The sequence below is a fragment of the Mesoplodon densirostris genome, chromosome 1 (assembly GCF_025265405.1).
Source record: "Mesoplodon densirostris isolate mMesDen1 chromosome 1, mMesDen1 primary haplotype, whole genome shotgun sequence".
In the NCBI taxonomy this organism is placed as follows: Eukaryota; Metazoa; Chordata; class Mammalia; order Artiodactyla; family Ziphiidae; genus Mesoplodon; species Mesoplodon densirostris.
Genome location: NC_082661.1, coordinates 189,978,901 through 189,995,957, shown reverse-complemented (window position 1 = coordinate 189,995,957; position 17,057 = coordinate 189,978,901). Strand labels below are relative to the sequence as shown.

Genomic DNA, 17,057 nt, shown 5'->3' with positions numbered 1-17,057 from the left:
AGAAAGGTGCTTCCTTACTTGAGAAGGTAGGTGTGTGCTGATGCTGGCGTCTGCACGTCAGTGATCAGAGCCTGAGCCAAGCCCCAGGTGAACTGGATGGGTGGTTGGAGCTAAGCCAATCAGAGATCTCGACGACAGAACCCAGCCAATCAGAACACGGGAGGCTCGGCGCACTCGGGGGCGGGCCCGGACTGGTGAGGATCTGCCCCTTGGAGCTTGGTGGCCAACGCCTTGGCCCAGGGCTAGCTAGAGCCGAGCAGGTTCACAGACTCCAGGGACCGGGCGCCTTACGAGCTGGGAGGCGGTGCCCTAGCACCCCAGCTAACTTCCCTACAGGCCTTGGCCTTAACAGGTATTGGCGCCTGCCGTGGACGCATTTAGACCCCGGCCTTTCCTCTCTGGAGACTTTGTGCCTATGGTTGGGGACTGAGTGAGGTCGTTGCCTTGACGACGACAGTTTGCGTCCCGCGGTCCTCCTGAGTGTGAACTTGCGGTGGGTTGAGGCCAGTCTGCCTCCCTACCTGCTTCACCTGGGATCCCTGACTGTGTCTGCGGAAGAAATCGCGACAGCAGTAGAATTGCTAGTTTGCTAGTCAGCATCTTTTAGACCTGAGAACGAGATGCATTTCACCTCAATTTTGTTTCCAAGTTGAAAACCTTTGGGTATTTCCACGCCAAAGGATTTAAAAGAAGCAGTAAGTATAATACTTTTGAAAGCTTCTATTATCTCGTTCTTTTATCTATAAGAGATTTCAACCTGTCTTTAACAAAATAAAAAATAGAATTTTTTTATTATCTAAATTATTAGTATGAGAACCATATGCTTCCATGGCACATGTCCAGAACTACCACATTGCCAATTGGCCAGGTTTCCTTTTAGTTTGTATAACCCTTAACATTCCCAAGTAGAAGGCATGAGAAGTTATGGTTTATGAGTAACTGTTTCAGGAAACAAGAGGCTTTTTAAGCCTTGATACTTTTAAAGTATTTGTGGGAAGTGCCACTTGAAAAAACAGGTGTGTTCAGTGTGCTGTGACCAAATGTGCAGTTGGTGGGAGAATACACTTGGAGTAGTCAACTTGCAGAATGTTAGCTTGTGACATGCTTCAGAACCTCTTAGACATGCTTAAGGTAATTTTAACTGTGTTCACTTTGCATTTCCAAATATTGAGAACACTAACTGCAAATGTTTTAAAATGATCCAGGTTATAGATTCCAGCTATTTTTGTCCTTGGTATGATAAGCCTAAAGTCTAGTCCTTAATAAAATATGCTGTTTTAGTGGAAGGAAAAAAAAATTAAAGGAGAGAGAGAATTACATTGAGAATATTTTTTCAAACACTGTCATTTTATTTAAAAATAGTTAATAGAGGTTAAATGGAAGTTAAAATGTCAAATGTATAGACAGTTAGTGTCAGAGACACTGTTCTGTAAACAGTTTATAGTAGAACCTACTATCAAAGCTGGTAGTAAAATAATGAAATAATTGGGTTGGTGTTGACTGGGATTTATTTATTTTCTCCCTTCCGAAGATCAGTCTTCTGACTTTCCATGTATATATACTATATAATATATAATATATATATATCCCCTAAATTGTCAAATGTAAACTGTTGAAAATGTATTGTATACATCGGATTATCACAGTTTGCTAGAACAAAGAGGATATTTGTTCTGTCTTTGTCATCAGTGTACCAATAGGGAAGAAGGAAAACATCATAATTCACAATCTGGGTAAATTAATTTTAGATTGCTGTAGGTACACTACTAATGTTATAGGTAAGAATTTTTTTTCTTTCCAAGTTTTATGAATGAGTGTTTTTATATTGTCAGGTTAAAAAAAATTCAACTATGAATCATCATTTGAATATATAGTTACCAGTAGACTATTCTTTTCCCCCCCAAACTTTTAAACCATGTTGGGATTAACAGAAATATTTTTTATTCTTTGCTTCTGGAATTTAATTTCAAAATCAGATTGTAAAAATAAATTTAACTTTGAAGTTGTAGTTTATTAGCTTTTGTATTTCATGGCGATCAAAACTTATGAAGTAAAATCTAACTGTATCTGGCCTGAAAAGTTTCTTGCTATACCAAAATATGTAGTGGAATGATTGCTGGTCCTTCACCAATTATTAGTAAAGTAAGAAAGATTTTGTTAGGACTGCCTTCATCCAGAAAATGTCATGTAATGGAATGTTAAAGAATTCTAAACACAAAATTCAAATAATCATACTTATAGTGATTAATCATTAAAAAGATTTTTGAAATACTGTATTTGGTAAACTAACATTTAATTATTAAAAATCTGCTTACATACTGTGATATCATTGCTGTTATTTTATATGTTCAATATAGGAATTTAATTACTATGGTAATAAAAGTAAAGAAAAATAGTTGATCAGAAGTTGTTAGTGTTAACTTGGTAATATTTTTCCCAATAGACTAGAAAGCGCATAAAGATCCTCAACTTTGATCTTTTAAACCTGATGTAAAAAAATAAATTTTATCTTCACTGTAACCAAATTCACCTGTGCCTTTTTCACCTTAAAGTGAAAAGGAATTGTGTTTTTCTAAAGTAAACTGTTATTGTTTTGTATAATAGTTCAAGTATTGCTTTATCTTAATTATAAATATATTGAAATTTCATTAACATGACATTTAGTAATTTAAATTTGAAGTCAATGGCTTCAATTCCATTTGCCTTGTCTATTATGAAATGTATGTGAATATTTTGACATAACTTAGATGCAGAAACATTACACAGGACAACCATCGATGCAGTGTCTGCTCTAATATGGAAAACAGGTGTGGAAGAATTAATTTGGGAGGGTGAAGGAAATTAATATACTCAACATAATTAACTCTATGTTTTGGTTTCCACAGCAAGAAAAATTCCTACTGGTTTTTAATTAAAATGGAAAAATATGAGTACCTAGGATTGGTTGGAGAAGGGAGCTATGGAATGGTGATGAAGTGTAGGAATAAAGATAGTGGAAGAATTGTGGCCATCAAGAAGTTCTTAGAAAGTGATGATGACCAAATGGTTAAAAAAATTGCTATGCGAGAAATCAAGTTACTAAAGGTAAGTTATCACATATATTGAATTGAAAAAAAATGAGTTGTTTCTTGAGTGACAGTAATTTTTTTTAAATGCTGTTTTTATATTTGTTTTATTTCCATAACTTGGTTTAAAGTATAAATTTCTTCTTTTTTGGCAGTAAACAACAAGATTACATATACATATTCATTTATCTCATGAATATAAACATGATTTTAAAATTATTTGTTGCTTCTCTCTTATCTGCCTATCTATCTATCTATTTGCCAACAACTGTGTTGGAGGTCTCTAAGACCAACCCAAGGTTTGATGATTCACTAGAACTCACAGCACGCAGCAAACAGTTGTACTCTTGGCTGTGATTTATTACAGAGAAAAGATATAAAGGAAAATCAGCACAGGGAAAGGGCACATGGGGTGAATTCCAGAGGAAACCTGTCACTTTTCTTCCAGTGGATTAACACAGGATGCACTTATTTCCTCCAGCAATCAGTTATGACAACATGTGTGAAATATTGTCTACCAAGGAATTCATTAGAGACTCAGTGCCCAGAATTTTCCTGGGCCCTTGTCACAGAGGTACCCCCTGCCTGGCTCATAACAAAATCCCAGACTCTCAGAAGAAATGCAGGTATTCAGCATAAACCATATTGTTTACACAGTGAGCCACTTTATCAGTTCTGGAAATGAAGGAACACTTCTGAAATCCCAGTACCCAGGTAGCGAACAAGGGCTCACTTTGCAAGCCAACTTTCTAGGGATAAAAGTCTCAGACCTGCTATGTTAACTACCTCCCGCCACCAACCCCCCGTCAGTCTAACCTGAAGTTTATCAATTTTATTTATCTTTAGAAAGAACCAATGTTTGGCTTTGTTGATCTTCCCTGTTGTGTATTTCTTTTCTATTTCATTAATTTTTGTTCTTTAGTATTTCATACCTTCTACTTATTTTGGGTTTATTTTACAGTTTTTTTCCTAAACTTCTGAGTTATATGCTTACTTCTTTAATTTCTAGGTTTTATTTTTCTCATATATGCATTTAAGGTTATAACTTTCCTTCTAAGAACAACTTGGTATGTATCCTAGAAATTTTGATTAGCAGTTCAGAATATTTTCTCATTTTCCTTAATTGCCAAACATGTGGAAAATTTCTAGGTTTTTCTCCTTGGTTATTTACTTTTGACCCAATTGCCCTGTGATCTGAATATATGCTATGTAAGATTTTATCCCTTCGAATAAATACCTAATATTTATCTTTTCCACTATTTATCAATTATTCCCGAGTTTCTTTTTAAAAAAAAAAAAAATATATATATATATATTTATTTATTTATTTATTTTTGGCTGCGTTGGGTCTTTGTTGCTGCGCATGGGCTTTTCTCTAGTTGCGGCGAGCGGGGGCTACTCTTTGTTGCGGTGCGCGGGCCTCTCATTGTGGTGGCTTCTCTTGTTGCAGAGCATGGGCTCTAGGCACACGGGCTTCAGTAGTTGTGGCTTGCGGGCTCTAGAGCGCAGGCTCAGTAGTTGTGGCACGTGGGTTCAGTAGTTGTGGCTCCTGGGCTCTAGAGCGCAGGCTCAGTAGTTGTGGCGCACGGGCTTAGTTGCTCCATGGCATGTGAGATCTTCCCGAACCAGGGCTTGAACCCGTGTCCACTGCATTGGTAGGCGGATTCTTAACCACTGTGCCACCAGGGAAGCCCCTGCTATATTTTTACATATCCCTTGGATTCCTCTTACCCCTCTTAGGGATTAACTACCTTTACTAGTTAACACTGATCTACATTAAATTTTCCCTGTCCTGGCACAGGCACACTACCAGCCCAGGGCCTCCTCAGTAAGTTCAAAGTACTTGCTTAGAGTGTCTTGTTTTCTGTATTCTCCATTACTGTTTATATTGAATATTGTTTTTGGAAATTTATTTGTAGAAATGTTTTGAGGCTAAGATAGATAAAAGTTATCTTCTTCCAGAGAGGATATTCATTTGCTTCTGCCAGGTGCATGGGGATGCTCCCAGTCTAGTATGTTAATCCAAATTCAAGGTACAGGTGATGTGAAGCCTGGACTGGTTCATTTCTGTTCATTTTCACTGGGGAAGGTTTAGTCCTTAGGGTCCCAGCTCAAACTGGAGGTGTTTTCTGAAAGACCCCGCCTTTGCAAGGCATTTAGACTTGACTCTTCCTTCCCTCTTAGTCCCAAGAGGACACAAAAATCTAACCTCAGTTCCATATCTGTTACTTCATAGCAAAATCAGCTTTGAGTCCTGAGATTAATTCTCTGAGTTCTCCTGTTATTGATTTTGACCCAGTAATTCCTCGCTATCATCTTTGGTCTATTTCTATATGCTTAAGAAGATTTTCAGTCCTTGTTCTCTTCCCTTTTTGGTTTTTGAGCGTTCTACTCAGATATCCTCTAGCTCAGAGATTCTTTCATCAGTTGTGTCCAGTCTACCAATAAGCCAATCAAAGGCATTCTTATTTTGTTAGAGTGCTTTTGTTTCTTAAAATTTCCTTATTTTTAAATTTTTATTTATTTATTTGGCTGCGCCGGGTCTTAGTTGAGGCACGAGAGCTCTTAGTTGCCGCATGCGGGCTCCTTAGTTGCGGCATGCAGGATCTAGTTCCCTGACCAGAGATCAAACCCGGGCTGCCTGCACTGGGAGCGCAGAGTCTTAACCACTGGACCGCCAGGGAAGTCCCTGTTTTTTGTTTTTTTAACCTCCAGCATTTCTTTTGATTCTTTTTTAGGATTTCCATCTCTCTGCTTACATTGCCCGTCTGTTCATGCATGCTGTCTACTTTACCCATTAGAGCCCTAAGCATATTAATCATAGTTGTTTTAAATTCTTGGTCTGATAATTCCTACATCCCTGCCATGTCTGCTTTTGATGATTTTTCTGTGTCTTCAAATAGTGGTTTTTGTCTTTTGGTATGCCTTGTAATTTTTTTCTTCAAGCTGGGCATGATGTACCAGGTAAAAGGAAGTGTGTAAATAGGCTTTTAGTAATGTGGGGGTGAGGTTGGAGGAAGGGAAGTGTTCTGTTGTGCCATGATTAGGTCTCAGTCTTTCAGTGAGCCTATGCCGCTAGCCTGTGAACTTTACAAGTGTTCTTCAGGTTTTTTCTCCCCTCCTTAGGTGGGATAGGATGGCTACAGTAGGCTGGAGTTGGCTGTCTCCCTTCCTCAGCTGGTTAGGCTCTGCTTAACTAGTTCCCCCCAAGGGCAGACCTTGTTAAGGACAGAGTGCTGTGGCATTTTTCCAAATGTTTCCTTTTTTCCTCTCCCTGTGAAAGCTGAAGGAGATTCTTCTCTGAAATTTACTATGGGAACTTGGCTGAGCTCCTAGAAATAACATCTTACAGTGTTGTTTGGATGCCCCTGTGACAGCGTTTCCCTGAAGTTTTTAACTCTCGGGCTTGGCCACATTGAGCTTCCGGTAACTTATCCATTGCAGTTCAGGTTTTCCTACCTTGGCATTGGTTCCCACAGAGCTTTGCCCTCGTGAGTCTCTGTTCCAGGAAGCAGAGACTCCCTGTGTTTGCTGGTTTGTCTCTCCAGTCTTGGAGCCGGTGGTTTGAGATGTCCTCATAAGAGATGAGATGTCCTCTCATCTCTTATGAATCCAAAAAGAGTTGTTGATTTTTTAGTCTACTCAGTTTTTTACTTGTTAGGATGGAGTGGAGACTTCCAAACTCCTTACATGTGGAACAGGAAACTGGAAGTCTGCATACCTTTTATTATTTTATTATGTTTTAATTTTTTGGCCGCGAGGCTTGCAGAATCTTAGTTCCTCGACCAGGGATTGAACCTGGGCCCCCAGCAGTGAAAGTGTGGAGTCCTAACCACTGGACTGCCAGGGAATTCTCTACATACCTATTAAAATTTAAGTTTACTAGAAGTTTGTGTGTGTGTGTGTGTGTGTGTGTACTTATAATAAAAATCCAAGTGAAACAATAGGCCATTAGACTAAGGTGGCTCTAATGCCTTGGCGCCCTATGTAAACAAATCAAAGGAAACCTAAGTCAGACTCAATTCCTGTAAATGCTCAAGGTTAAGACATTGTAAGTTAAGCACAACCAGTCACAAACAGTTGACTAGGCTTTCCCAAGTAAAGCAACCACTTAAGCTGGAACCAATCAAATAATTTACTTGCTTTGCTTCCATGTCTGCTCTATAAAAGCCTTTCCCTTAGCTTCTTTTTTTTCTTTTTAAAATAAATTTATTTATTTATTTATTTATGGCTGCGTTGGGTCTTCGTTGCTGCGCGTGGCCTTTCTCTAGTTGTGGCAAGCGGGGGCTACTCTTCGTTGTGGCAGGCAGGCTTCTCATTGCGGTGGCTTCTCTTGTTGCAGAGCACAGGCTCTACGTATGCGGGCTTCAGTTGTTGTGGCGCGAGGGCTCAGTAGTTGTGGCTTACAGGCTCTAGAGTGCAGGCTCAGTAGTGGTGACACAGGGGCTTAGTTGCTCTGCAGCATGTGGGATCTTCCTGGACCAGGGCTCGAACCCGTGTCCCCTGCATTGGCAGGCGGATTCTTAACCACTGTACCACCAGGCAAACCCTTTCCCTTAGCTTCTACCAGTAGAATGTTCCTAACCTCTTTCAGTATCATGCTGCCCAGTTCAAATCAATGTTTGCTCAGATAAACTCTTGTCAATTTTAACGTGTTTATCTTTTAACACACTGATACAAATTTTATTTATCTACTTATTTTAATTTTTGAAAAGGTAACATATGAATATGCTATAAAGTTAAAATGTATTTCCCTGCCACCTTTGTGTACCAGCTATTTAGTTATACCTTCCATAAGCAACTGTATCCATCAGAGGAATTCTGGTGTGTGTACATATATCAAATGGCAGCATATTCTACACACTGACCTGCATCTTGCCTTTTTTCCACTTAATGTAGCTTAGTGATTATTGCATACCCGTGGACATAAAACTGCCTTGTTCTTTTTGTTTTGTTTTGTTTTGTTTGCTGTATGTGGGCCTCTCACTGTTGTGGCCTCTCCCGTTGCGGAGCACAGGCTCCGGACGCGCAGGCTCAGTGGCCATGGCTCACAGGCCTAGCCGCTCCACGGCATGTGGGATTGTCCCGGACTGGGGCACGAACCCGTGTCCCCTGCATCAGCAGGCAGACTCTCAACCACTGCGCCACCAGGGAAGCCCGCCTTGTTCTTTTTAACTGCTGCATTTTATTTCATTGTATGGATATGCCTTAATTCACTTAATATATTTGGAAAGCGCTTTGTGATCCAACCTGGAATCTTTTGTTTTAATAGCTAAGTTTAGCCCGTTTATAGTTATGATGTAACATAAGTTTGGTCTTAGTTTTCCTTTTTTTCCCCTCTAGAGTCAGGATGGCTTACTGGTTAAGAATAAGAAATCTAAATATTTTGTATGCAAGTCAGCTGCAGGTCTGGGTGTGTTTATAAGGCAGATGTTCTGGACATGAAGGAGGAACTGAACAAAACTGAAATCTTTTCAGGAAAAGACAGAGGCTACAATTCCTGGGTTCTAATCCTCCTCTACCAGTTATTGCTGTGTGACCTTGAACAAGTTACTTAACCTCTATGTGCTTTAGTTTCCTCATCTGTAAAACAGGATAATAATTGCAACTATTTTATAGGGTTTTTGTGCTTAAGGTAATGGAACGTAGTAAGCACTATGTAGGGGTTAGTTATTATTATTTATAATATTATGTATTTTATTACTACTTTAAAAATATTTTTCTATGTAGTCTACTTTTAAAAAAATTTATTTTTGGCTGTGTTAGGTCTTTGTTGCTGAGCGCAGGCTTTTTCTAGTTGTGGTGAGCGGGGGCTACTCTTTGTTGCCGTGCGCAGGCTTCTCATTGTGGTGGCTTCTCTTGTTGTGGTGCACGGGCTCTAGGCACACGGGCTTCAGTAGTTGTGGCACAAGGGGTCAGTAGTTGTGCCTCGTGGGCTCTAGAGCGCAGACACAGTAGTTGTGGCGCATGGGCTTAGTTGTTCTGTGGCATGTGGGATCTTCCCGGACCAGGGCTCGATCCTATGTCCCCTGCATTGGCAGGTGGATTCTTAACCACTCTGCCACCAGGGAAGTCCCTAATTACTTTTTAAACATTGGACGTGTTTCCTTTGTTTTTTTTTTTTCTTATAAATGAAAATCTTTATTTCTTATTTTAATCTACAATGATTTCCCTGAGTCTTCAGAAGATTAACTTTTACATAAAATATTAAATAACAATTATAAATTATACTTTGTTGGAAAGGTTTTATTTTGTACTTTTTGTTACCTTTATAACTATAGAGTTATATAATATAGTTAATCCTTTGTAAAGTAATTATTATATTTCTGTTTCCTCCTCTCTCCCGTTCATCCACCATCTGATTTTAGAAGCTATCTTCTTTACCTTAGTGCTTACCATTAAACCTGTAAATATAATTAAACCTTATAATTAAAATTTTCAGGTCAAAAATATAATTCTGTCCCATTGACAAGGAAATCCACATACATACTCTCTTTTTTTTTTCATACTCTCTTATTTTGTTTGCATCTTCTCTTCATTCTCCTAAGTTTGTTGCTAGTATCATTTGTACATTGTTAGGTTTTAAATATTCACTTTCTATTTTGTAACTGTGATACCCACATTTGTATAACACTTAGTCCTGCACTAATGGATTTACTACTCATGTTCAGAAAATTTTCTCTGCTGGCTTTTTCTTTTTTTCTTTCTTTCTTTTTTTTTTTTTTGCGATACGCGGGCCTCTCACTGTTGTGGCCTCTCCCGTTGCGGAGCACAGGCTCCGGATGGGCAGGCTCAGCGGCCATGGCTCACAGGCCCAGCCGCTCCGCGGCACGAACCCGTGTCCCCTGCATCGGCAGGCAGACTCTCAACCACTGCGCCACCAGGGAAGCCCCTGTCTTTTTCTTGAATGACAATTTTTTGGGGTATAAATTTTCTTTCTTTCCTTGAGGATTTTGAGGACTGTATTCTAGTAGTTTCCTCCTCTTTAAAAAAGAGGCAACAGTGCATTTCCTGGCGATCTGGTGGTTAGGATTCTGTGGTTTCACTGCCGAGGGCTCGGGTTCGATCCCTGCTCGGGTAACTAAGATCCCGCAAGCTGCGTGGAGTGGCCAAAAAAAAAAAAAAGAAGCAACATTTCCTGGTGAGTGTTCATCTGCCATTTGTGTTTCCTTCTCTTTTCTTATAGTATCTTTGAATAGAGACTGGATCAGTTCCTTTTTGATTGTTTCTTATCTTGTAACAAAGTGAGCCCCTCCTGGACCAGCTATTTGTAGGAGGTTCATTTTCAGGAAAACCTGTGGTCTTGTTCCAGGCTAGCAGGAATCCACCATGGTTCACAATGATTTTCCTTACAACACAAGCCTGAGTGTGGGATTGACTTATGTTATCCTTAATTTCTCTGAAACTTGTAGTTGCAGATGTGTTCATAATGAATTGTTTTGCCTTCCACTTGGCTTCACTGACAGATTGTTTCCAGCAAATGAGTTCCTATGTGATTATTCAGACGCCCTCCCCTCCTGTTCCCTGGTGCCATTCAGTTCTAGGGATGTTTTCACTGACAGTCTATGAAAGCTGTTCTCATTATACCAAAGAAGGTTTTTTGTTTTTGTTGTTGTTGTTTTTCTTTTCAGGGTATGTCACCAACTTTTGAAAACTCTGCTCTGCCAGCTTTGTAGCCACAGATGATCTCTTGGTATCTTCCTAGACTCCTGTTTGACCTTCACAGTGCCACCTCGTTTGCTGTGGGTAGGGGTCATAAATCATTCTTAGTTTCATCCAAGATGGAGCTACATTTCTTTTTCTCATTGGCTTTGTTGTATTCTCTGAGAGGAGAATAAAGCAGTATGGTCTTTTTGACTCTAATTTAAAAACCAGGGCTTCCCTGGTGGCGCATTGGTTGAAGGTCCGCCTGCTGACGCAGGGGACACGGGTTCGTGCCCCGGTCCGGGAAGATCCCACATGCTGCAGAGTGGCTGGGCCCGTGAGCCATGGCCGCTGGGCCTGTGCATCTGGAGCCTGTGCTCCGCAATGGGAGAGGCCACAGCGATGAGAGGCCCGTGTACCGCAAAAAAATAAATAAATAAAATAAAAACCAAAATATATTTTCACAATTTATACCGTTTATGCATTTTATTTATGTTTTTCTTATGCTAAGATCTCTTTTAGACTGCGACTAATTACTAGTAATTTGATCTTGTAAAAACTGTTTTGTATTTTTCTTTTTATAACAGCAACTGAGGCATGAAAATCTCGTGAATCTGTTGGAAGTGTGTAAGAAAAGAAAGCAATGGTACCTAGTCTTTGAATTTGTTGACCATACAGTTCTTGATGACTTGGAGCTCTATCCAAATGGACTAGACTACCAACTAGCTCAAAAGTATTTGTTTCAGATTATCAATGGAATTGGATTTTGTCACAGTCACAATGTAAGTGTTTAGTTTAAACAATTATTTAAAAAGTTGAAAATTTAGAAGAGTGTACAATGGACACCCATATACCTACCACTGAATTCTATACTTGTTAACACTTTCCTATATTTGTTTTATGACATATTTATTTATCTGTTCATCCATTTATCTACTTATTAATCTGTCTTATTTATGCATTTTTTTAAAGTAAGTTTCAGACTTCAACTCTAAATACTTCAGCTCTGCATGTCATTAACTAGAGTTTGCAGATTTTTTTTTGAGGTAACATTTACTGAGTGAAATGCACAAACTTTAAGTAATGAGTTTTGGCAGATACATACATGTAAGAATCTACTTATTTGTTCGTTCAGATTCTCTTGCCTAGATGTGAAATATGAAAATCCCTGCTATTACTCTGTTGCCTATCACAACAATTTTATATCCTTTGAGAATCATATAAAAGCAATTCTAGGGCCTCCCTGGTGGCGCAGTGGTTGAGAGTCCGCCTGCCGATGCAGGGGATACGGGTTCGTGCCCCGATCTGGGAGGATCCCATATGCCGCGGAGCGGCTGGGCCCGTGAGCCATGGCCGATGGGCCTGCGCGTCCGGAGCCTGTGCTCCGCAACGGGAGAGGCCACAACAGTGAGAGGCCCGCATACCGCAAAAAGAAAAAAAAAAAAAAAAAAAAAAAAAGCAATTCTAGGGGACTTCCCTGGTGACGCAGTGGTTAAGAATCCACCTGCCAATGCAGGGGACACAGGTTCGAGCCCTGGTCCGGGAAGATCCCACATGCCATGAAGCAACTAAGCCCACGCGCCACAGCTACTGAGCCTGTGCTCTAGAGCCCATGAGCTACAACTACTGAAGCCTGTGCTCTAGAGCCCATGCTCTGCAACAAGAGAAGCTACCACAATGAGAAGCCCACGTACCACAACGAAGAGTAGCCCCCGCTCACCGCATCTAGAGAAAGCCTGTGTGCAGCAACGAAGACCCAACGCAGCCAAAACTAACTAACTAAATTAATTAATTAATTAAAAAAACAGAAGAGCAGTTCTAGGTAAAATGACACAAAGTATAAAATAACTAACACAGTGATTCTGCCAGTTTTACAAAATATTTTAAATGACGTTTTTTGTGTGATTATAAAAATAACAAATGCTAATGATAGATGCGGGGCTGGCCCTGTGACCTTTACCATGGATGTCTAGGATGTAATAGAAATTGGCAGCTTATGCAAAATGCTCAGCAATGCCAATTAGGATGCTGGTCCTCTGAGTTTACAATAAATATATTTTTTAAAATTTCAAAATACAGTTTACTTATATTAGAGAACTAGGCCTAATAATTTGTTTTGCCCAGCTTTAGAATTTTTAACATTGTCTGCCAGTGTCCTGTTTTTTCCTTCCATAGTCTCTCTCTTAGAAATCATAACCAACTGACCTTGTTTTAGCCTCTTTACATTTATAATTGCTTGATGAGTGCCTCCACTTGGGTACTCAGAAATCCACTTAAAAGCCTATATGGCTAAAACTAAACTACTAATTATTCTTAATCAAACCTAAGTTTTTCCAGACTTTTCTATTTTTGGTAATGGACCCACTGTTCTTTTAGATTCCCAGGTTTAAGTAAAATATCTGAGATTACTTCCTAAATTCTGTTGATTCTGGATTTACAATATTTCTACACTGCACCTCTTCCTTTCCATTCCTTTGAGCACCAGACCAGTTTAGGCCCTTATCACCTCCTAGTTGTCCCACTGCTCTTCTCCCCACTTCTAGTCCCCCTCTCTGCCTTACCTTGTTCATGGCCAACATCTTCTTTAAACACCTTGTTGGTCATGTCACTTCCATGGGTTCCCATGGCCCTGACACAAGCTCAGACTTCCCAGAGTGGCAGTTGAGGCAAAACCTAGTACATAACCTCTACTCCAGAAAAAACATTTCCCCAGCATCTCCTGATCTATTCCTATCTTCACTCTTTTGCTCTTTTTGTGACCCTCACTTGGATTGCCCTTTCATTTCCACATTTATCCAGGTCATTCTAGTGTTAAAGACCTGACTTAGAGCCCACCCTTTTCCACAGAAATTTTCCCTGACCAGCCCAGTCTTCAATGACAGCTTTACTCTCTTAGTCTTGAGAGCAGTCCTTATCAGAGCAATTGATTTGGTAATTAATAATATATATTTCATCCAATATCTTTGATCGTTTAAATAAAATTTTAAGCATAAATGTTCTTTTTTTCCCAACTAGGTCCCAGGTTCTTTAAAGCCAGGAACAGTTTTATAGGCTTTTATTTGTACTTATTATAGGGACAAAAACAGTGCCTTGCGTATGACAGGTGCTCAAAAATAATTAGTTTGCTTAACTTGATGTGCCAATATATGTCATAGTCTGCTTTTTGTCTTAGATCATACACAGAGATATAAAGCCAGAGAATATATTAGTCTCCCAGTCTGGTGTTGTCAAGTTATGTGATTTTGGATTTGCACGGACACTGGCAGCTCCTGGGGAGGTTTATACTGATTATGTGGCAACCCGATGGTACAGAGCTCCAGAACTATTGGTTGGTGATGTCAAGTATGGCAAGTAAGACATCAGCAAGGTGGGCGGTGGGTAGGGCAGATTTAACTCTCTTCCTTGATAAAATGGAGCATGTTTTTAATATGATGAAAGATCCCTCTAACACTGAAAGGAAGTTTTCAGTTTAGAGAAATTTATAAAGTTATTTGTAAACATTTTTGGTGCTTCCCCTTTGAACATTCTTGTGAAAAAAGTTGGCGTGAGTATAATTATTTTAAAGGTAGGGAAATCAAGGTAAGTGGTCTGTTTTTAATAGTAAGTTAGAAATAGGTATATTTATCACTTGTAAAGAGAGGTAACATTGACCGGGTAAGTCTGACACTTGCAATGAGGCAAAGTAGCATGGGCAAGGGTGAGGGTAGAAATGGAACTGAGTGAATAGTTTTAAAAACATAAATCATCTTCATAAATGAATTCTTCAAAGAAGAAGGGATTGGAAGTTTTACTGATTTTGATAGAAATCATTCTAAAATATTTTTTGCAATTTCTCTGTTTTCAGAGTACATGTCATTTAATATTTTCTTAATTACTCTGAGCTCTCATTTTACCGCCATACTGTCACTTTTGTACCATGTTATAATTCCACTATGACGTTAAGCAATTTCAAGGTAGTTGTCCCTATGGTAATGATGCCGGAATATTCTTTAAGTTTTTGTGACCAATTTTTAAGACAGTTTTTCTATTTCCCCCTATTAGCTTTCAGTTCTCCTTGTTGTTTGTGTTCGCAACATCCATCTCCTTCTGGTATGCTGTTTTCAGCATATAGTGGGATAGACTGAGGAACCTTGTCAAAATTATGTGTGAACAAAAAATGAATAGCCACTGAATGGAAACCCAAAAGGCTTATTTTCAGAATAAAGTATACTTAACAACAAACTGTTTTGACTCTTCAGAAGTCTTTTCCCTCATGTCACATGATTGAAGTTTCTGGAAATTTGATTTATGTAAAATTGGAAATTAATACTTTAAGTTTATAGGGAAATGTATTTTGTAGAGTAATCTAAGGCTTACTACTACTTTTTTCAGTACCAAGAATACCAAATAGTAATATGCAGAACAGATTCAGTCATAGTAAGCATATTAGGATGCCAGGTTTTATACCACATTGCTTTTCTTTCAGGGCTGTTGATGTGTGGGCCATTGGCTGTCTGGTAACTGAAATGCTCATGGGGGAACCCCTTTTTCCTGGAGATTCTGATATCGATCAGCTATATCGTATTATGGTGTGTTTGGGTAAGATTATATGTCTGCATTTTAAATTTCAGTGATTTTTTCCCTATGTTTTTGTTTGTTTATATTTATTTTACAAGCTGTTGGTACGTGTTTTCAGTGGGTGTAGGGAGCAAGTAGGAAAAGCTCATCTATCTCTCTCTTTATATATATTCAGTCATTCTCAGTCTGGCTTTTGTCTATCTGACATATTGTCCTAATCATGCTCTCACCTGCCCTCCTGCCAACTCCCCCGCTAAAGCAAAGAGCAAACATTGTACATTCTCTCTGCACTTTTGCATTCAATAAATCACTCTACAAATCATCATTTGTAGAGAGAATACAAATGATCATCTTATCTTTGGGTCAGCAAGCATTTGGTGTTATATGACTATTACGCTCTTTCTCATCTTCAAACTGAGAGACACAGGGACTTCCAAAGTAATTTTTTTTTTGAAGTATGCGGGCCTCTCACTGCTGTGGCCTCTCCCGTTGCGGAGCACAGGCTCCGGACGCGCAGGCTCAGCAGCCATGGCTCACGGGCCCAGCCGCTCTGCGGCATGTGGGATCTTCCCGGACCGGGGCACGAACCCGTGTCCCCTGGATCGGCAGGCGGACTCTCAACCACTGCGCCACCAGGGAAGCCCCTTCCAAAGTAATTTAATCTTGCTGCAGTTCTGACTTTTGTTGCTAGTGCTTTGGACAGAATTTCAAAACTAGACTATCAAAGTCATCTTACATTTGTTGAAATATCAACTTTCTGTTGGGTGATGGAGTTTGTAAAATGGAAATAATGGGTAATTACTTGAGGGTTATTTAACTCTTAGATTTTAGTTTCCAGGTTAGAAGTTCAATAAACAATACGATGGTTTCTTATAGCAGAATTTTCATATATTTTTTATATTAGGTTAGGTATTACAGTTGAGAGAAAAGATAAAAGTGATCAAATCAGCCCTTAGATACAGATACACTGGGCAAAAATTAAATTCTTAAAGAGTGGAACTTATTTATCTAGATTAGATTCTGACCATATGACTATTAATATTTTCATCTTTGGCCAGCACTTTATGCTTTGTAGTTAGAAATGCAGTGCTGGTACTTATATCTAAGAAATTATGCAATGTTCTTTACCTGTGCTTTTCCTATGCTCCCTTTGTCTTCAGTTCTATGTATAGTAGCGTGTGAACTTTCCTGAATGAGTATGTTGAAATAAGAATGTTAATTTCTTTTGCGTTGACTTATGTCAAAGCCACCTAAAGACTGCCAGGCGCCACCACAATAAGAGCACTGTTGTGTTCAGTTATTTTTGCATGCGGAGAGAGTCCCCGCTCTACAAGCTGTGTTACACTCATCTCTACTCCACACCGTCTGTCCCATGATGCGTAATGACAGAGATGTGTGCCATTCTCACTGCCAGGTAATCTCATTCCAAGACATCAGGAGCTGTTTTATAAAAATCCTGTGTTTGCTGGAGTAAAGTTGGCTGAAATCAAAGAAACGGTTCCTCTTGAAAGACGCTATCCCAGGCTCCCTGAAGTTGTGATAGATTTAGCAAAGGTAATCGTACTTTTTCTTTGCACTTTCTGACAGGGAATTTACATTATGGAGATTTGATTTTCGCTTCTTTTTTTCTTGTCCAGTTGATCTTTTAGGACAGCAGTTTCCTCTGATGATTTAAATTTTTGTACATTTTAAGAGTTTTATTTGGTGGGCGTGGGGATGGAGGGACTTCAGAGATAAAGACCTGAAAATTTTTCTTGTTTTAAGAAACGATTTCATATTATCTGGCAAGTC

General features: G+C 39.3%; 1 protein-coding gene across 1 annotated transcript in view; it reads left to right on the top strand.

The window, feature by feature from the left end:
* Positions 1-2,916: 2,916 nt before the first annotated feature.
* The window catches only part of CDKL2 (cyclin dependent kinase like 2), a 31,055-nt gene continuing 16,914 nt past the window's right edge, over positions 2,917-17,057 (top strand). Inside the window, exons 1-5 of the mRNA XM_060092854.1 lie at positions 2,917-3,084; positions 11,297-11,491; positions 13,882-14,060; positions 15,175-15,287; positions 16,681-16,820. Of these exons, the coding sequence (XP_059948837.1) occupies positions 2,917-3,084; positions 11,297-11,491; positions 13,882-14,060; positions 15,175-15,287; positions 16,681-16,820 (795 nt within the window). The remainder of the gene's footprint in view (positions 3,085-11,296; positions 11,492-13,881; positions 14,061-15,174; positions 15,288-16,680; positions 16,821-17,057) is intronic.